At 36.4% G+C, this 21,466-nt stretch overlaps 2 protein-coding genes across 2 annotated transcripts; one reads left to right on the plus strand and one right to left on the minus strand.

Annotated features, from left to right (window-relative positions):
* Positions 1 to 1,972: 1,972 nt before the first annotated feature.
* On the plus strand, positions 1,973 to 13,575 carry LOC134846798 (sodium/hydrogen exchanger 3-like). Its single transcript, XM_063864190.1, has 7 exons — positions 1,973 to 2,483; positions 2,836 to 3,081; positions 7,699 to 7,854; positions 8,259 to 8,452; positions 11,525 to 11,650; positions 12,040 to 13,036; positions 13,187 to 13,575. The coding sequence occupies exons 2-7, from the start codon at positions 2,847 to 2,849 to the stop codon at positions 13,573 to 13,575; spliced, it is 2,097 nt and encodes a 698-aa protein (XP_063720260.1). The 5' UTR covers positions 1,973 to 2,483; positions 2,836 to 2,846.
* Positions 13,576 to 16,266: 2,691 nt separating this feature from the next.
* LOC134846479 (uncharacterized) lies at positions 16,267 to 19,647 on the minus strand. Its single transcript, XM_063863853.1, has 3 exons — positions 19,437 to 19,647; positions 17,854 to 18,035; positions 16,267 to 17,361 (listed from the first exon to the last, which is right to left on the minus strand). The coding sequence occupies exons 1-3, from the start codon at positions 19,607 to 19,609 to the stop codon at positions 16,412 to 16,414; spliced, it is 1,305 nt and encodes a 434-aa protein (XP_063719923.1). The 5' UTR covers positions 19,610 to 19,647; the 3' UTR covers positions 16,267 to 16,411.
* Positions 19,648 to 21,466: the final 1,819 nt, after the last annotated feature.

The raw sequence follows: 21,466 nt of genomic DNA on the forward strand, positions 1-21,466 counted from the left end.
ATTTATCTGCGCTTTAGTTTTCCTAAAAGTGTGTAAAGTGGTGTAAATTTCTTCGTTTCCGGTCATTGGGTTTTAGAACTGGCGTCAGCTGGCAAAAGAATGAAACTATTCTACCAGTTTGAAGTTTCCACTTGGTCTTTTAGTTAAGCGAGCGGGATCTAAGAATACTTTTGACATTCAGCTGAGAAAAATACCATTGTGTTCGACTCGAGTATTGATTGTTAATCTTGTTAATTGATTTTGACGACAAAATGAGAATTTTTAGAAATCATTTTTGCGTCCAAGCTCAAGGAATGCCCAAGTAAAATTATCAAACTGAAAAGTCCTATTTCTACCGAAAAAAATGTTAGTTAACGGTTTTGTTAAATGCTCAGAATTTGATTTGTTTGAAATGTCTGCAAATAAAAATTGATGTTAGCATTACTTAAGGGGGGTTGAAATGCCACTGCTAAGCTTGTTTTCAGTTTAATTTGTTTTCTAATCGGATCTGGACATGGCTTGATAGCGAGTCTGGCAATTAATTAGTCTATTAATATAGATTTTTTGCAGAAAAGAAATAGTACTGAATATTCGAAACCCTAGACCGATTTTGATTCAATTTTGGAATTTGCTTTTAAGGTTAGAAACTCTATATTTGCTCGTTTGCTTATTTAATATTTTTGGAGCATACATTAGTTTTCTCGGGATACAAAAGTGGATTGAATATAAATGAAGTAGGCGGCACGTTGGGAGCTACTGAATATCAAAAATAATATGCCAGTTTTTCTCGACATTTTCGTAATTTTTTTTGAAATGAGATCAAGTTTTCATACAGGCCCGATTACTTTTTTTTTTTGAAATCCGATTCAGGGGTGAAAGGGTTTTGATGTGAAGAATACCAGATCGTCTCCCAGTTTTTTGAATTTCCTAAAATCGCGCGAAAAAGTCACGCTAGCCCAGACCTTTCCTACTACGTGGCAGTAAACGGAACGATTTATCATTTTCACTGATTGAGTAACCACAAAAAATTCGATAAATTAAATTTTGAACCGCCCTGTTTGACGCTATTTCCTGATGTTTTTTTTCTGCTAATGAAAGTCGCGTGAAACGTAATTCAACCTCAGTCTGGGGTGTATAAATAACATAATTTTCCTCCCTGCTATCTGTTCGACCCAGATTAATACAGGGGTAGATATATCGCTATGTCAATAATGCCTTCTGGAGGTAAAACAGAAATAGCCAATCAGTCATCCAAAATCAGAGAGTTGTCAAACCGAAGGGTAGTGTATGTTGTGTATTCCGGAGTTTGTTCAAATAGCAGAAAGACTAAATGCGCAAAAATTATCAGCCAAAGGGCTACCCTTTTGGTAGTCAGGGGGTCAAAACTCTGAGGGGAAGGGCGAAGCGTCCACCCCCTCCTGCATATCCGTTACTGTACTGAAGTATGATTGGCTGGCATGATTTTCGGGCATTCGGTCCTTAGGCGTGATTGATTCCCGCGGCTCGCTTGATTGCGTGTTCACAATTTGAGCAAGCTACTCAACCATAATTGTCCTTGAATACCGGTTACATTTACCTTGATTATTTTGCTGTTCGAACCAGTTTCTTACATGTAAGCAAAACTTACTGCATACGCTGATATTCAAAGCCGCTATTTTTTTAAACAAAAGAAGATGAAGAGCTTTTGCTTTATTTCTCTGTCGCCGCAATTTAAATTGGACCTTCAGAATCCTTTCCATTGTTCCGAATTCATCAATCCTTTCCTTAAAAATCAACAAGTGCTGTTTTCTCTTATTAAACATTAACTTGTGACCAATCGGTCTTTGATAAATGATACACATTGTTAAACACAAATTCAAAATTTGCTTCATTTTATTTCGTGCTATAGAGACGTTTGCGCTCGTATGATACCTTTTTACGAACAATGTTATTTCTGAATTATACCGTAACGTTCGATTAAAAAGTATTTCGGTTAGTTAGTTTCTTTTGAAGAAGTTCAAATCCATATAAATCTAATGGATTTGAACTGAATCCACGTAAAGTTTACCCGTAGAATATAAAAACTAGTGAGCGTTAATGTTGCAGGAAGAAACATATTCTGAACATGTAAAACACAAACCAAATTATCAGTATTCTATACATTTACAATACAGTTACGTTATGCAATAAAAAAATACACATACACTTTACCTATGCAATTCAAGGCGTCCCGTCCCGGTGATTTTGTTCAATTTTTTGGCTATGAGTTTTCTTTCAAAAAGCAGTTTTGTCTGCTATCATTTGAATTGAAAAAAATTATGTATTTTGGTCGTACACGCCTGGATCTTGGACTTCGATTGTAACAAAAAATGAGCGTTGTTAGTTTTTTCTCAGCCTCAATTACTAATATTATATCTTCAGTGTACTGTATATTATCTTACAGAAGTAGTTTCTTCAGTGGCTGAAGTTAACAGGTATTCTATATCTGATCAGAAGTCCCGTGGCAAGCAATCTTTTTAAAATTGGTGAGTACTGTTCGGTTTTTGACAGAAAATCACTCTTATATGCCCTTGATTTTTAAGCCACTGACCTATCAAATGAGAGGCTGAGTTTTCACTAAGCTCTCTCTTAATACGAAAAATAATTGCAGTTATAGATATGATTTTCAATTTATGTTACGAAATTGGTAAAGATCATAGATGTTTTTATCAAGTCCTGTTTAGTAGAAAAGAAATTGTAATAAATAGAGCGTGGAAATAGCGCAGATGGTTTTTTCAAGGTTACACAAGTATTTTTTGAAATTTCAATTATCCGAAGCCTTTTTTTTTAAACAAAAATCGGTTCCTTGAAATCTAGCTTGATTTTGTTTCACTGCAGTTTCGTCCAAAATGAATCATGAAGACATTTTAAATGCTTCTTCGGGCCATGATGGCCATGACAGTGGTCATTCGGAGTCGTCATCGTCGGCAGGGTATCCGATAGCCTCGTTTGACTTGCATCATGTGAAGCTTCCTCTCATAGTGGTCACGTGGGTGGTGTTCGTATCCTACATCAAGACACTCTTCCACTACTCGGAGAGAATTGCCAAAATGATACCGGAAAGCTGTCTTCTCGTCGTCCTGGGTACGTACTTATAGTGAAGTAAGGAATTTATTTTGTTAAAAAAGTAGTAGTAGTAGTAGTAGTAAAAGACTTTAATTCCATTGGTGGATACAGGGTTAATATAAATATTGAATGAACTTACGATCGACAATTTTTACAAAAACATTTGACAAAGAATGTGCATGATCTGTTTATATCAAACAAAGTTGAAGTTTTAAGCAGTAAAAATTTATTCAGTTTTGATTTGAACATTCCCAGGGGCATGTCGAAAGATATAATTTTCAGACGCAGAAGTTCATTGGCAGCACGGGGAGCTCGTACAAAGAAGTTATCGTCAGTTTTCAATTTCCTCGTGTTCGGTATGACGAATAGGCCACTCGTAGCGGAACGCGTAGGAAGCGAGCTGGTTGCACTTTTGCAGTCAACATCAATAACATTGTTATGGAGCTTCCAAAGTAGAAGAATTTCAACTCTAATCAATACATAGCTAATTGGAAGCATATTCAGATTTAGTAGCCCTGAAACATACGATGAACATTTCTTGATCCATCTTAGAACTTTGTACTGGAACAGTTCAAGCTGATGTAATAGTGTCAAAGAAGGGCACCATGCAGGAGCACCGTAAAGTAAGATTGACAGAATGAGAGTATTGTAAAGTAACTTTTTTCGACTGTAGGATACCGAGAAAGGAATATTTCGTTTCAGAAAATAAAACAATCTGGAACATTTTATCAACTTAGTATTCAGATGGGATTTCCAGGAAAGATTGTTGGAGACTATGATACCAAGATCTTTAATTTCATCAACAAATGGTAAGATGTCTGATCCGAGCAAGAATTGGATAGAATCATCATAACCACCAAAGTTCAGAACTTTACATTTGGCAGAATGAAACTGTAAGTGATTGTTAGTTGACCAATTAAAAAGAGAATCGATATCTTTTTGAACTAATGATGGAGCAGATGAGCTTTTAATCTTCAGGTCGTCTGCAAATAGATAAAATTCACTATTTAACACATCATCGGTCATATCATTTATAAATAAAATAAACAGAAGTGGGCCGAGAACACTCCCCTGAGGAACGCCCGAGGTAACTGGCAGAGGAGACGAAATTGATTGATTTATTAGCACACACTGATACCGGTTTGACAGATAAGATTCAAACAACTGGAGAAATTCAAAATCAAAGCCGAGTATAACAAGTTTAGCAAGTAACAAATGATGCGGTACTGAATCAAAAGCTTTTCTCACATCAAAGTAAATGGCTAGTCCAGGAGAGTTTTTATCGCAGGAAGAATAAATTGAGTCGAGATAGATGATCAATTGGCTGATAGTACTGCGCGACTTCATGAAACCATGTTGCTGACGTTTGATTAGATGTCTAACTTTTGGATAAATAAAGTTGAAAAGAATTCTTTCCAGGATAAGGGAAATTCGTGGTAAAATACTAATTGGTCTGTAGTTAGTAATGTCATTGCGAGCATCAGATTTGTATAAAGGGGTAACAAAAGAAGTTTTCCACTGACTAGGCCAGTTTTTGTGTTTCAATATCCAGGCATATAAATCGTAAACGAGGGGTGATATGATATCAGAGCAGTGAGATAACACGAAAGAGGGAATATTATCCGGACCAGTATTACTAGTGTCGGGACAGTAATTCAAAAATGATTCAATATCAGGTAATGATAAGTTAAGATCGTTTAAACAAATCGAAACATTGGAGAACAAGTCTGGCAATGTGAACATTTCTTGGTCATTGAAAACTGATGCGAAGAACTTGTTGAATCCAGTAGCTTTTTCGAGTTCAGTTGTCAAGGAAATATTGCCGTGATACATGATGGATGGAAGGGCAGAATTATAACCGAGAGTTTTGAGGAGCTTAAAACATTCGCTCGTAGAAGAAAGATTGAACTGATTAATAAAGACCTCTTTGTCCAATTCAATTGATTCAGAAAGATATCTAGTGATATCTTTCAATTTAATTGCCTGCAAATAAGAATTTTCTTTTTTTAATTTGCGAAGTGTTGTTTCTTTCTGATTAATTAAATGAACAGTATGCGAAGAATAAAATATCGGCAACACCTTCCTTTTGGAACGTTTTAATTTAATGGCAGACTTGAACGAGCTATTGAGAAGACTATACCACTTATCAGCATAGGACTCTATTGTGCAAGAATTAAGAGATACCAAATTGTACATAGATTGAAGATAAGTATTGAAAGTTTGGATGTTAAAAGAAGATTTGGAATAGGAACTTTGCAGCTCACAAGTCGGATGGACAGAATTAAAATTAAAGAAAATGGGGTAGTGGTCGGAGAAAATTTGATTGCCAACTGATACAGGTAAGTTTATTTCATTAGAAATAACGAGATCTAGGATATTTTTGTTCTTATGTGTCGCTTCAGTAACAAACTGCAGAAAACCATTTTCGATAATGATTTCAAGAAAAGAGCGTTCGTTTGTAGAAGAAGAGGAGTAAGTATTCCAATCAATAGAAGGAAAATTAAAGTCCCCGAGAAGGTAAAAATTATAGGTATTTCCGTATCCGTATTGCTGTAAAATTTCTTCAATCTTCAACAAGTAGGACTCAATGCAATTTAGGAGGAGTTGAATATTAACAGAATAAATAGAAGACATGGGAGGGTTATAGATGAGAACAAAGAAGGAGGGTAGTTCGCTTAATACAACACATGAAACGGCAAATTCAAATGACGGAATGGTAGTATTCATAGCTTTGAGAGGGTCGTTGGCCGATTGTGCAATAAGTAGACCACCGTGCTGTCTTCGTTCTCGATCTGTTCTACATATAGTGATATAAGAAGAGCCAAGAAAAATTTCAGAATCATCAATGTCGGGATTAAGCCAAGTTTCTGTAAGAAACACCAAAGAAATCAAATTAGTATTACAGAGACTAATTAATTCGTATCTCTTATCGAGTGGACATATAGATTGACAATTTAACAGTAAGCAATTCGTAGATTCTAGTCAATTTGAGGATATGTCAACTGGCGCGCCTTTATAGTAAAGTTTAAGATTTTTGATTCGAAAATCTTTCTTGTTTTTCGCCTCGGAAGTAATCATTTGATATCGTTTGGCCAGAAGATTTTTCTCAGTTTGACGATCCGAATGTGAAAGGAACTTTTTAATATACACTCGGTTAATGTAATTCTGAAGGTAGTGACTACGAGCAAAGCAGTTATTTAAGAATCGGTCAATAGAAGTTGTAACAAGGAGGGGTCGACATCTTGGTCTATCAGAAGCTAATTCATTTGGAGAAGATTTAGTAATCTTTCCAAGGCGTCGAATCGCAGTGATATTATTCTCTGGATGCAATCCCATATGTTGCATTATTCTATCAATTTCTGTTGAGTCGTTTTCAATTTGCTTAAAATAAGAGCTTTCGTTTTCAGGAATACCAGTAATAACAAACTGCAGTTCAGTATTAGGTAACGATTTCTTACTGCCGGATACTATATCACTATAAGAAGGTAAAGATTTAGTGACCGCTTCTTTGACATTTTCATTCACGCCAGGGATAACTTCACTGATAAGTTTAGGGACAAGATTTGTAACCGTAGTATTTATTTTATCGCTCAAGTCATTAAATAAAGCATCCAACTTAGCTTCGGTGCAAATTGTTGACTTATCTCCTCTCTGCAGACAGTTGTCACATAGCCACTGGAGATTTGCTTTTGTCCCTAGCCAACGCACATCATCGATAGAAAGTCCAACACAAGGGCCATGAACCCATTTCCCACAAGAAGAGCATCCAATAGCCGAGCTGTCATCATCATTGACGGGCTTCTTGCAGATACATTTAGGACTGGACTCAGAGTTCAATCTGGTGGTCCTGGGTTTAGGGCCCATAAACATTCAATATATGAAACTATTTAATGACAAATAAGTAGCATGACAAATTATAGTTTCAAATGAAATGAACCGCCTAAACACTTTAACGTCGAGAAAGTTGTGACACCTTAAATTCCGTCATATAAAATCATCCAATTTTTATCAGTAAATATTTTCTGAGACCTAAGTTTCCCTAGTTTTTAGCCGGGGTGGATCTAGGTTATTCTCGAGGGGGAATTTTCCAAAATTTTGGCGACCTTTTTCGGCCAAAACGACCCTATTTTGATCCAAAATCTCTGCGCGGCATGCAATTTTTTGAATTTAACTTGCCAAAAAAGGCTCTTTTTGGAAAATGTTGACCAAAAAAATCACGTTTTTTTGGCGCACGCTCCCCCCTCAAGCTTAGAATATATTGGCGCCCAAGGCGCCTTCTGAAAAATTTGAGTCGGGCAGCCAAAAATTGAGGTCTTAAAATAGTACCAAAGGGGGTCGGCAGAGGGTCGAATCCCTGAGAGGCTTTCGATCAGAAGTGCCCCCCCCCCCTATATCCCCTACTGATTTTTGAGGGTTTAATGCCTGAGGCTGATCAGAGGTGGTTAAAGTTCCGCTGAGATTTTCTCTATTTTCTTCTTTGTTAAGATGTGAGCAGATCGGATAAAACTTTCTTATGTTGATTTCCATTTTGCTTTTCATTGGAAAACTGCTCTGCATCGCAGTTATCCGCCAACGACACTATAGTGAAAATATCGGGAGAGATAAACCTGGAATATCCTAATTGTTCGATTTCAGGAATCGGCATTGGTGCTATTGCGTACATGGCAGGTGCAGACTTGGAGCACTCCTACATCCAACTGAACTCATCCCTCTTCTTCCTCTATCTCTTACCGCCCATAGTGTTCGAGGCAGGATACTTCATGCCTGTCAGACTCTTCTTCGAGAACCTGGGCAAGTAGAGGGCACTAAAGTTCTTCATTGAAAAAAAATTCAACGGCAATGAAATCTAGTTTCAGACCTTATACATTTGGGCTTTCATTGATTGCTAAAGAAAAGGTTAAAGTATCGAAAAAACCCCACCCAAGCAATGACTTTTGGGCTGCTTGTCATTTTCAAAAGAAGTTACTTTATGAGAACTTGTAACAATTATTTTTCGGTCGATTTTTGCTTGCTTGTAATGTTCTACAAGCAACCATTTTTTGTGTAATTCAGAGATAATGTTAGTGCAATTCGGAAGAAAGTCCAGCAAGCCACAACAATTTTAAAACATTTAAATCCGACGACTAATAAATATCAGTCGATGTGTAAAACATGTTTAAAATAAAGGGCTTTAAGTAGAAATGACGTTTATCCAGGCACCATTCTTCTCTACGCACTGGTGGGCACTGTATGGAACACAGTGTCCATTGGACTGCTGCTGTTCGGGGGACACCTGATGGGATGGTACGTAGTGGACGAGAGTGGCGTGGACATGAGTGTCCTCACTTGCTTCCTCTTCAGTGCTCTCATCTCAGCCGTCGACCCAGTCGCTGTTCTCGCTGTATTCGAGGTACTGGAAGCTTTTGGATCCTTAATGCGCGAAAAAAGAATAATCGCGATGGTCATCCTTAATGGAATCCTTAAATGCGCGAAAGACCGATTGGAATCCTTAATGGAATCCTTAATACGCGAAAGACCGAATGCGCGAAAAGTATGGAACCCTTAATGCGCGAAAGACCGATGGAATCCTTAATACGCGAAAGACCAAATGCGCGAAAATTATGCCAGCCAATCAAATATCGGTTTCTATAATTTTGAAGGAAATAAACGATAAAATTAGTCATTTTTTGGACTGTTTAAAGGGCCTTGATTGGTTGAGAGTTTTAGCGAATGCGGTCCTTCGCACATGAGAATAGCCCTCACTTTTTTCTGGCAACAGTTATCTTAGTAAATGTAAAAATATAAAAGGTAAATGTCAACGGAAAAGTATGACGTTTTTTGCTTTTTTGCCGTTTGTTGGGAAAGGAACATAAATTCGATCTTTGAGATATAATCATAAACAGCTCTAGAAAACTGAAAAACAAAAACATTTTACTCTTTTTTCTGATGTCCTTGTCGATTTGCATGATCAGTGAAGTCGAAAAAAGCATAAGATCCCTAACGTTTTTCCGCCACAATGTTAGTGAACAACTTCTCTTACATCTGAATTTGAAATTGAACACTATGAATTCATTACACAATTCATAACACCTCTGTGTTAATTTAATAGCCCTGACTTGGTATATTTTCCTTTTTTTGGTTCGGCTTTATGTTTTATTGTCTTAGCTACATTTTTTAATTTGCTTCCAAAATCAGAAGTAATTGATTAAAAAATCATTTAGTTTGTCCCGCAAAACAATTATGTCAATTTTTATGGTTTTTTTAGGCATCGGCTTAAAGAATTGTCTGCTTGGTGTTCGCTCGATAAAACGTGAAAAACTTATTTAATGCTGTTTTTTATGTTTCTTGCCTATTTTTCTAAACATTTCTTTCGAAAGTATATATATATTTTTTCGATTTAGTGATTTCAGTCTTATTTTCTATTCGCTAGCTTGCAATGCTGCGCTCGAGTTGTATCGCTAGTGAGGCGAAGCTACGCTTCGCACCTGCGTTGCAAGTTCAATTCAAGTTCATTTCAATCACTGGTCAGCAATTTAAGTTATCTTTTAACAAAAGTGCAAATGGAGCGAAAAATTCTGATTGATTTCTTCCTAGTTTAATCTTAAGATCCCTGTTTACTTATTGATCCAGTTGTCTTTAATTTGTTCATTTTATCAAAAAGGGTCAGCAATCAAAGAGTTTTGAAAATTGAAAGAGCTTTAACTTGATCTTTCTTCCTATTTTTTTCCGGCGCACGTAATTTCTAAAACACTTTTCAACAGGTTTTGGTTGCAAAATTGTTTGATGACACGCGAGGCAACAGTTCTTAATACACAGAAATCCGTAAAAGGCGACAAGTCGTGATGGTAGATTATACAATTAAATCTGAATCACATGCTCTATGCCTCTCGTGTCGAATCACGCACACTATACCTCTCGTGTCGAATGCAAGCGCAGTGGAGCAAGCGTTCGCCACTTGAAAATTCTGCGTTCCGGATTGCCGCGTGTTCCGGATTTTCGTGTGTTACGAATTGTCAGTGTTCCGAATTATCGCTCGCTAAGAATTGACGCTGGTTATGAATTCTGGCCTGTTACGATTTGTCGCCTATTACGAATTGTTGTCGCATGTTACGATTTGCAGCTGGTTACATATTTTCACACAGCCCAGATTACACCTAAATGGTTTCCTTTTGATGGGTTACTTTTATGAAAAGGGGGTCAAATTCTTGAAAGACTTTTAACTTAATGTATTTTTAAAACGAAATTCAAAAGTTGAAAACTAATAAAATAAACATTATCATTTTTTCTGTTTATTGAGTTCATAGATAAATTGTTGAAAGACTTTTAACCTAATGTTTTTTTAAACGAAATTCAAAAGTTAAAAACTAATAAAATAAACATTATCATTTTTTCTGTTTATTGAGTTCATAGATAAATTTCCAAATTTCATTTGGCTATGTTAGTCTTGTGAAGATATAAATTTTTGAAATGTCATCAATTTTAATATTATTTGTAATTTTTGACACAAAGGCGAAGCTGAGCGATACTTAACAAGAAAAACGAATTGAAAAAAATAGAAAGTGTCGAATAAACTAGATCTTTCAAAATGAATAAGGCTGGTTTTTAAACAAAAACGTGCAAAGACAATAAAATTAACACCGGAAGATAATGTTTTCAGGGTTAACAAAACCGAAAATACCTTGTCAGAAAACCGTTTGCCCGAAAAAAATCAATAATACTTAGACTTATGAAAAGTTAATAAGTCCCACTCACTAGCAAAACTTAAACACTCAAAAAACTTTATTTGCTCGCCAAATGAAAAAGGATGCTGATATTATATAGGCCGAAACCTATGAAGTCTAAAAAAAGGAAAAAAAAAACAAAAAAGCCGAAAAAAGAAAAATTTCTTTTAAGATTTTTTGGCATTTTGTGAGATGAGCATAAAAAAAGAATTTGCCGTTAAAACGACGCGAAATTAGGTCACTCAGCCGATCAAAGACAGGCCGAAATGATTTGGGCAGAATAGTTTTTAAGCGAAAAAAAAAACAAGAAAGTATACGAAATCAAGGCTTGTAAAATTACTAACTCCAGAAGTAAATCAGAACATTAAAAGCAACTATAATGTAAAAAAAACTAATAAAAATCTATTCTACAATGTGGCGATTAAGCCGACAAAACATAAGCAGACAATAATAAGCTGACAATTTTGAAAAAAAAAACAGGTTCTGTCAGGTTCAAACCCATGACCTTTGCCGTCCCAGGCGCATTCGTTACCTACAGACCAAAGGTGCCGGAGAGGAAAAGAATTTTGAATTGACCATTCCGTGAACAAAGTTGTTTACGGGAAAAAAGTTTAGTACCCGATTGCAATACCCTTGCTTATCGCAAGGGCAAAGAAGTTGTTGGAAATTTGTAACGAGTTCAATTTAATCAAGAAAACTGAAATCGGTTTTGCTGAATATATATTTTTTCACGTGATGATAAGTTGATTGGATGTGTTTAGGAGATCCACGTGAATGAAATCCTCTACATCCTGGTGTTCGGGGAGTCCCTTCTGAATGACGCCATCACAGTTGTGCTGTACCACATGATGGAAAACTTCTCCCGCATAGGCGAGGACAATCTCACCGTCAGTCTACCAGAGTTGACCTTTGTACCCCAAATATTATTCAAGTTCATCAACTATATTCGTTTCCAAAAGTATTTTTGCGTTTTTTTTAAGATTATCTTTCGGCAAGTATTTTTAGCATGTGCTATCTGATGTTGTCGTATTAGGTCTTATAGTAGATGGGATCAAATAAAAACTTCATGCAGCGTCAATCATGCTTCTCTAATTTATTTTTCATCGTGAAAATTTTTGTTGAAGAATTTTTTATTATGAAATTTCTTCTTTACATTTTTGAGCTGATTTTTTTTTTGAATTTTTTAGAATCTTAGAGCAAAAACATTTTTGGCTGTTGATTTAGTTCTTTTTACATGTCAAATATTATAAATCGTTTTATGATCATTTCTGTTTAGGCCTATCATTTCTTAAGTGCAATCGCAAATTTCTTCTGCGTGTCATTCGGCGGAGTGGCCATCGGAATCATTTTCGGCTTATGTGCGTCCTTCACTTCCAAGTTCACAGATCATGTGCGTTCTCTGGAGCCAATTTTCATATTCGCAATCGGCTACATATCATACCTCACAGCCGAAATCTTCCACTTCTCAGGAATTTTAGCCATTGTAACGTGCGGAATGTTTATGAGCCAGTATGTCGAAATCAATATTTCTCATAAAAGTCACACAACTGTCAAGTATTTTCTGAAAATGCTGGCGTCTGTAGCAGAATCCATTATTTTTTTGTTTCTAGGACTAGCGACTATTTCAAAAGTCCGAAATATTGACTGGGGATTTCTGGTGGTAACTTTGTTCGCGTGTTTTGTTTGCAGATTTATTGGCACTTATTTGCTAACTTACTTCGCTAATTTGAGAAGAAAAACAAAACTTGACTTCTTCCAACAGTTCATTATGAGTTACGGAGGAATTAGAGGCGCAGTTGCTTTTTGTTTAGCTGCCTCTCTTGAACTTGACATCGTTAGCCAATCTAAAAAAGACACTTTAGAAGCTACTACGTTGCTTGTTATATTTTTCACGGTTTTTGTTCAAGGCATAACAATAAAACCGCTGGTAAAGTTACTTCGTATTAAAACCTTGAGCATTCATGAAAAAAACTTGATGGAAATTATGTCGTTACGAGTTGTGGATCATACTATGAGTGGATTGGAAAACATTTCGGGTTCTCATGGTGACAATTTAGTGCGGGAAAATTGGAGGAAGTTCAACAATCGGTTTATCAAGCCGTATCTATTACGCGACATTGAAGTTTCTTCAGAAATGGATCTGATGAATTCGTTCACGAAATACGAGATAAATGAACAAATTATGTCGATCGTGAACAAACGCAACTCGGATGTTTCGGTAGAACTGACTCCGCTGACCTCGTCTACGAATTTTCCGATGTCAAGTGCCAAAGGCTAGTTTTTAATCCTTGTGAAATTCTGGTATCCTCTAAACATTTAGTGTGATCTGAAACCGTTACATTAGGATAAATTTCTGAAAAGATTGTGCATTTTATTATTTAAAATTTTGCCTAGAATTATTTTTAATGTAGGATTTTTTTCAGAAGCCCTGCTTAGTGGCAAGCCACCCTCTGAGCTTTCAAGAAAGACCCAAACGGAGCTGAAAAGGAGGCTTCTAACACATAGAAACACGAACTTCACCGTATCTCGATATGCCATCCCGGATTCTCTCGCCAACATCCATCAACTGGCTTCTTGGTCTGTTGGCTCTGCAGATGCGTCAGATGTCAATCAAGTGAGAAAATATTCTCAAGATAGGAAACGAAATGGCGATCGCCATGCTCGTGAAGGCGTTAAAGTAGGGATGAAAACGATACCCGAAGATAGCTGCAAAAATAACGACGGAAATAAACGTTCAGATGTTAAATTTGAAATGGGAGATGAGGATGAAACAAAAGCTGCAGATGAGTCAAACGATGAAACACAGATTTAATTATAAAATTTTAAATTTGAATTAAAGATAAATAATCCCACAAAAAAATTTTGTTTGAATTTCTCTTGATTGAGCTACAAAGCTAGTAGCTATTTACACTCGCGAGAGCAAGTGTCTTGTAATCGGGAGCTAGACTTAGTTCTCCCGTAAACAATTTTTCTTACAAATCTTACTAGCTTTTTGTTCTGACCGTTGAAAGTGAGGAGGAACTTTGTATTCGGGTGTGTTTAAAATATAACAAAGTATATTAATTCTGGAAGAGATTGTACAGTTGATCCTTAGTTATTTTCCACACAAATAAAGTACCACAAATAATCGTAAGAATAGGTCGAGTAATATATCATATTTCAGTCGTGATTCGGACAAATTTTGAAACATTTTTCTCAGTTTTGAGAAAAACCCGTTTGAAATTTTCGTTTTAATTTTGAGCAAAAAAACCGAGCGCGCAGGCTTATTTTTGCTCAATTTAAACCGTTTGTACTAGCTTTTCTATGCTAGTTTTAGTTTTACTTGAGTAAAATTAGTTTTCGGTGTTTCTTATGCCAATTTGGGAATTTCAACAAAAAAAATTTGAAATAGTTTTTTTTTGTCAGTTTTTCTCAGGTATGAAACTTTTTTTTCTGCATTAAAGTGTTCGAACAATGGCCTTTTTATGGATTTAATAAAAATTTGGAAAATTATAGCGAACATTGAAAATCTCGTAGGAGAATGTTTTTGGATATAGTTTCGTTGGATATAGTTTTGTTACACGTACTTAAATAGCTTATAAGAGAGCGCAATAATTTCACACATTTTGATTGCGTTTCACTTGGCACAGGTTCTAGAAGTACCTATATTGACACCTTTTTCATCATTATTCGTGTATGTTTAACGAAAGTGTTTTTGCGCAGTTAAGCTATATCGTATATTGCAATGCTTAAGAAATTCCCTTTGGCACGTATTCAAGAAGTCCCTGTTTTGATCTGTTAAGAAAGACAAAACATGCGGGGGTTAAAATGTTTATTCAAGTCGACGTTTTAAAATCGGTTGGAGCGCGAATGCCTTAATTCTGAGTTCGCTATGCACACTTCCAATACTTTTTTCAGTTTAAATAATCAAAATAGCAATTCTCAACTCTACAGTGGGGTGCCGTCAGGGCACACTCAGGGGTTGCAAACATGGCATCCATATTTGACTGCCCAAATTTGTGTGTTTGTAAGATATGGCGTTTTTATGGATTTTAATACAAAAAAAAAACGAATAACACTTGAAATTTTTAGCCCTATTGCGGAGTGCTGTCAGGGTGCGCTCAGAGGTTTCAAATCTGGGGTCCAAGTTTGACTGTTCAAATCCTTTTTGTTTCCGAGATACAGCGTTTCTCATGATTTCCTCAATACTTTTTCCACAAACTTAGATTCAAAAACAACTAATACAAATTGAAATTCTCAACCCTATGGTGGTATGTTGTCAGGAAGTAAAGGTTAGCAAATCTGTCCTCTAGTTTTATTTGTTCAAATCATAGCGAGACTTAACGTTTTCAGGAACTAGAAATCCCTGATAAATGAGCTTAGTTTATCTTCACGGTTGCATTAAATGTCGTTGCTTTTAGTAACAAGTTCGTACTGTTTAGTACTGTTTGCTTTTTCGGTATCTACTGGTTGTCTTGATAGCATGCATTACGAGGCCAAACTGTGCACTATATAGGAACACAATTTTGTGTCTGTATGTTCCTGGATTCCAGAGACAACTCTTTGAACATGTTAAAATTTGTCGGAACGATCAAAGAAAATGAATGAACAAAAGAAGAACAAAGGGAGCGTCCTTTTTGCGGAATCCGCTTACAATTCTCAAAAAACACAGTTTAGCCTCGTAATGTAGTTTTTTATATATTGGTTGTAAAGCAACCATCGCCGATTGTCCAGTTTCAAGTTTTTTTGCTTCTTTGCTCCCATTATATCAGTTTAATTGCTTAATTTTTCTGTATTTGGCGAGTTACAAAGTTTCTTGGCGTTTGTTTGTTGAGAGGACTTGAAATCTCGAGTTTCTAAATGTTTCTTAGCTCAAAGTTTTTTATGCAAATATTTTTTATTCTCTGCTGAACTAGCGTTTTTGGTTTTATAGGCTTGATTACCACTGTGCAATTTTTCTGTCGTTACCACTGTGTAATTTTCTGCTATTTTAATACTGAAAATCATCTTCCGCATAATTTTTTTTCTCATGATGAACATGCTTCACGACAAACAGAGACAAATGTATTTTGGTAGATCTTTTTTTAAGTTATTTTTCAAAAGTGTTTTTTCGTCTGATTTTCTGTCGGCTAGTTGTGATGTATCGCAATTAGTGCGACAATCTGCTTTGCTTTCGTGTGAAAAAGTTTCAAGATAAAATATTTTTGAAATTCAAATAGCTCCAATGCGAAGTCTTTTTTCTTCTAAAGTTGAAAATTATTCTCTAGTCATTTTTTGGTTTCTTTGAACTCTTTGAAACTTTTGCAGCTTAGGATTTTCCATGAATTTCTAGCTCTGATTTGAGTATCTAAAATTTTCACTACTGTTAATATCATATGTAAAGTTTGACAAGATTCGATGCTAAATGTTGTTTAAAGCTGCTTCCTCAGCAAATAAATTACCCATGAATCGTGTTTTAGCATTGATATCAAAAATATAGGGAGTTAAAATTAAATTTAAGTTATAGTTGAAAGTGCAACTAGACTAATTAGACGGCTTTAAATTTTTGTTGTAACATTCAAAGAAATAAATCTAATTCGAAATTATGAAACATTATTATGTGCATTTCTAGAATTGCGGTAAACATAATAAAACTCAATGATAGCAACCCTGTAAAATATAGGGTATTTTTATGGGCCAATCAGTTGACTACAGGTAGGCTCAGAGTCTAACTCGACCACTAAATTGACATTTTCTTCGATATTTAATCGCTCTGTATTTCGAAAAGAATCTGATTCGTTTATCCGCGTTTGGACTTTAGACGCATTCGAGTTCTCATTTGATTGGCTGGTTTGTTCTGTATTCTGATTGGATGTTTCAGTTCTGGGTGGTCCTGATTGGCTGAAAGTAACTCGCTTATATGTGCTGGATTGGCTCGAGGAAAGTGAGCTGCTGCCTGCCGAGGCGTTGTCGTTATTCGGGCTTAGAAATGCGTTTTCTTCCGAATCCGAATTGTTGCCGTTATGTTCCGAAGTTATATCCGAAGGACTTTCGCGTCTAGCGCGATCAAGTGGCGAACGGTCCAGATTTGCTCGTAATTGACACGTTCCAGATAAATTTGGGTTATTCAGATTCCGAGAAAATACCGGTACCAAACTTCTCGGGTTCTGTAACGTGTTAAAACGAGCCATTGGACTTGGTAACATATTTGGTAAATGATTCACACCTGAATTTACGGGGCGAAGACTAAAAACTCCGTTGTCGCTGAGGCTTCGTAATGGTTTGCACGGGGGCCCAAGTGTTGCTGATTTGGTTGCAAAGTTTGGCGTTCCGATATTACCAAACCCGCTTTTATGTCTAAGTGAGGGAGTCAATGACTTGATGCTAACGGATGTTGCAGGGTTCACGGTCAAAGTGGCGCATTTGTTGGGACTACTTTTATGATATGGGATCATTCGTTTGGAAAGAGCGTCGCGCCATCTACGTTGATGCTCCTGTTCGAATATTCGTTCGAGTCGCATAAAGTAGCCGATGATTACTCCGAACACTGAGCTCTGGATATGGAGTGCGAAGCTGCATGCGTAGTAAGCGTAGGCTAGTTGCACAATGTTGTAGAGCAAGTGCAGACACCACGTCATGCCTAATAAAAACAGAAGAGATGTTTTCGTTAATATCGATTAATTTTTCCACAAATTTTGACTCAAAACGAAATTTGAGATAGAAATTTCTTTTGAAAGATCAGATTTTGCAGAAATCTGACAAAAAGGTCACATATTTACACTTGTGAGCGTAGCGTATTTTGATTATTGGTGTTATCTTTGCCAAACAGCATCGGCAGGTTTTTCTGAGGTACTGATGTTCTCAAAGCATTTGATTTTTTTCTAGCTTAGCATTTGAACATTGAAAATGGGAGAGGAACTTCGGGTGTGCTAAAGTTTTTTTAGTTTTCCAAGCAAAATCACTTCGAAAAATCATCATCGAAAAAGCGAAAAAAAATATGAAAAAATATAGTTTTTTTTAAATTCTTTTTCATTATGGTCGGAACATTCTGTGCTACTTGCACAGCAACCGGCCATCTTGTTTTTATTATATTTTGTATTTATTTTAATTATGAACTGGCGATGATTGTGACCTGTGAGGAAGAGAAAAATGAGGGAGGCGTACAGCCAGCGTCTGTGGAACTCTGCAGTCTCCACACTCCAGGTGGGGGAGGGGGGCTTGTGGTGGTACAGAGCCACTATGAGGAAGAACACACTCAACGTCACCAGGATGGCAGTCGGCAACACAGACGAGAACAGGAAGATGGCCACATTACTGCAACACACACGCACACATAATATTTATTAAGCTAATTTCAACCAGGGGAGGATTTAGGGCAAGCAGCTTAAGGGTTTAACGCCCTGACCACCCAAAATGACCCCTTGGTAATATTTTACGACATCCAATTTTTTTGTCGAACAACCATTGAAATTTTCTAGAAGCGATTTTGTTTCAATGAGTTCTAAATTTGTGGGGAAACGTGAAAATTTAGAAAAATTTTAGGCTCAGTCAGCCAAGTACAAAGGGCTACTTTTTGTGTCGGTGTCGGAAGGTAGTTGAATGTCTAAAGAAAAAGGATCCCCCCCCCCCCCTCAAATCCGCTACTGCGAGGGCATACTCTTCAGAGATCATAATAGACAGTTTAGAAGATCAGTGAAAAAGTTACTCTATACCAACAAGAATTCCTCGCCTTTGGCAATTTTTCCCTCTAAATATTTTTTGGATAGATATAAATCAATATTATCCGAAATATTTGCTTGCAATTTGCAAAAACTGAGTTTGCAATTTTTTTCAAATCTGATCAAAGTCTGCAATTTATGCTCCCTATTTTAAGAAGCCCGTACTATCATTAAAAATGCACGTACGCCATTCGGTTATTTTTAAAGAAAGGGCGTAAAGTTGGTGAGCTTTAGAGAAATCCCTAATTAAGGGTGAAGGGAGCCCCCTGGAGGTTATAGCTCTGAACAATTTGAGTTGCAGATGGGACGCGATTTTCATTCACCCTTTCTGTTTTCGCATTTTAATTCAAAAAATAATTTTTTTCCATGTGCTCTTTGAACTGCTCGCAAAGACAAATTTGAATAGATATCTGCTGTAGCGATTATACTAGAAACAAATCGAGATTCCAAAAGTTGTCTTTTTTAAACCAGTCGGACTTAGGGGGGGGGGGGTGGGGGGGAGGACTATAGGCTGTACTCTTGTCATCGGGGATTTGACTCAGTGGTATCTCAAAGATCCTTCTTTCGGATTATTGTACGACATCCATTTTCGGCCGAACGATTTTTTTTCTGACTGTGCCAATATATACTAACTTTAAGGGGGCAGTGCGAGCCAAAAAGCGCCGTTTTTAAATAATAATTTTCAAAAAAAAGGTTTCATTCCCCTGCGGGGCAGAAAATTTAAGCAGCAAATTGTCTTATACCGTTTTTGTTGGCTTGGAAAATCAATTTGGGGTCGACCTAAAAAAGGTTTTGAAGTTTCGTCTCCTCGAGAAAATCCCAGATACGTGCCTGAATGTAACCATTGATTTTCTATATCGAACTGATTTGTTAATTAAAGTTGCACGTGAAAACAAAAAGAGTTTTTAATTAGTTAATTAACCCACATGCCAATTTTCATGTCAATTGGACAACATGAACAAAAAAATAACCCTTGCAGGTGCGGACTTTTTTTTACCTGACTGAACATGATTGGCCGCCGTAGATCTGCATCAGCCAATCAAATTGCAGGAAATGCATGACAGTGTTGATCATGACCAGAATTATGGGCGACAGCCAGCATAGAATCATGTAGAGCCATGTTTGGGGTCTCGAATACAGTTGAAACATGTTCAGTTTCTGAGAATGCATTTCCTCGTAAGCGAGTGCGCAAACCCATGAAAAAAGAACGACCCCAGCAGTAAGTGGTCAATTATGGCACTGATTATACACACGTAACCGCCGTCTTTGGTGAAAATTCTGGGAAACATGGCAAGGTTTTCGAAGAATAAAGTGAGCAAAATATTGAAGCTTATGAGTGTAAATGAGTTTTTCCGGACAGTAATTAGAATTAAAGCCATAGCTGTGGTCAGAAAGGCTGTTGAACAAATTCCAGAAACAATAAAAAGCGCGTCCATTAAAACGGGAACTTCTGAATTTCTAGTTTCCATATACATTTTCCACAGGGAATAGTTCGCGCAAACTACTAAATTTTCACCGTCAATCGCGACGAAGTCGATCGAAATTGCGAAATTGTTTCCCAATTTATTTGAAATCGAAACTGTCGAATTTTCGTTGACTCTTGATGTTTTGTAATCGGCATAAAAACATATGATCGGAGCAGGAAAAATTGCTGTAATCTCGAATACAGAAATCTTTGACAGTGTGAAATGCTTTAGGGCATTGAAACTGTTTGCAAGTGGCAGTAAAAATTGAGAGGTAGGAATTTTTGGGACAAATTTTAGCAGCTGAAAAGACAATATTTCCCTCTTTGTAACGGAGTTCAGTTGGTTTAGTATCTGATTGTAATTTTATGACTAAGTCGAAATCATTCAGGTCCAAATTATCCAAGTTCGATTGCTCAGGTGTGCTGAAAGGAAAACAATGCAATTTATAACCTCTAATACAAACTAAATATCAATTATTAATACGGGAAAAATGTTATCAGAACGGAAAAAAACTCATTTTTTGAGATTTATTGAAGTTGTCGGAAACAAATCTTTCTTCTTGCATCATAAAAGTCCTTTTCGTTCATTTCTGTTTCTGCGGTTGTATTTCTCAGGAAGAAAACCACTTTTTAAAAATAAAAAAATAGAGAAAAAAGAAAAAGATATCAATTTTATCCCGATTTTCCCCCAATTCCGCTCAAAAGGTAGAGCACAACCCACAAGACATTGCAGTGAAGTTTAAACTCAAATCTGCACCAATTCAATGAATATTGAATGATTGAAAAAAGAGCAGCCTTCAGGGAAGCTCCCTGTTGTTGCAATAACAAAGGATTCGGTTCAGTTTGGAGGCGGGAAAGTAAATAACGCGGCCTGAAAAAATGCAACAAGAAAGGGCAAAAAATAGATCAGGGTACATACGGGCAAGTAAAGTCGCATCAAAATAATTTTTTTCCAAGTTTATGCTAATTTTTTCCCCTATTTTGTTCGTAAGCAAATGCGCATTAAGGGGAAGTCGGCTCATTTATGTTGTTAAACTAATGCGTATTCCATTATTTATTGCCGGGTTGCTATAGCTTTTCAAATATGAAGTATTGATCTTTTGATAAAGTAATTCCCACAAAAGATGGTGAAATAATAATTGTGCGTGATGTGTGTTATAGGAAAATTTATTCGAGCGATCCAAAAAAAATTTCATCAGTTCGAAAATTGTTCAAGGATCTTGGAAATATAAAACAAATCTCAATTCGACAAAAAATACAAACTCATAAGCTCGTATTTATAAAGAACTCTGTTCTTAATACTCGAATTTCCAGAAAAACGCTACAGTATTTTAGAGGCAAGCAGATTTGAAGAAAATTTTGACAGGTGAAGTCCGACAAAAGAGTTTGGAGCATGATTTGGCTCTTTTTTCCTTGGCTCTTTTCGCTCTTTTTGATAAATTTCCAGGTGGGGGGGGGGGGGGGGGGGGGGAAGGAAAAAGAGCCAATGATTTTTCCAACTTTGAAATTCTGAATACTAAATTTTGACCATGAAATGTTTGATCATAAAATTCTGAGAAAAA

Source organism: Symsagittifera roscoffensis, chromosome 5 (genome assembly GCF_963678635.1).
Source record: "Symsagittifera roscoffensis chromosome 5, txSymRosc1.1, whole genome shotgun sequence".
In the NCBI taxonomy this organism is placed as follows: Eukaryota; Metazoa; Xenacoelomorpha; order Acoela; family Convolutidae; genus Symsagittifera; species Symsagittifera roscoffensis.

What these genes read in the sequence shown, in the direction of transcription:
- LOC134846798 (XM_063864190.1), top strand. Translation starts at nt 2,847, where the DNA reads ATGAATCATGAAGACATTTTAAATGCTTCTTCGGGCCATGATGGCCAT. An exon ending in TAGGCGAGGACAATCTCACC is followed by an intron (nt 11,651 to 12,039) that starts GTCAGTCTACCA and finishes ATTTCTGTTTAG; the next exon opens with GCCTATCATTTCTTAAGTGC. An exon ending in TCCGATGTCAAGTGCCAAAG is followed by an intron (nt 13,037 to 13,186) that starts GCTAGTTTTTAA and finishes GATTTTTTTCAG; the next exon opens with AAGCCCTGCTTAGTGGCAAG.
- LOC134846479 (XM_063863853.1), bottom strand. Translation starts at nt 19,609, where the DNA reads ATGCATTCTCAGAAACTGAACATGTTTCAACTGTATTCGAGACCCCAA. An exon ending in GGCCAATCATGTTCAGTCAG is followed by an intron (nt 18,036 to 19,436) that starts GTAAAAAAAAGT and finishes TGTGTGTTGCAG; the next exon opens with TAATGTGGCCATCTTCCTGT. An exon ending in CATTTTTCTCTTCCTCACAG is followed by an intron (nt 17,362 to 17,853) that starts GTCACAATCATC and finishes TGTTTTTATTAG; the next exon opens with GCATGACGTGGTGTCTGCAC.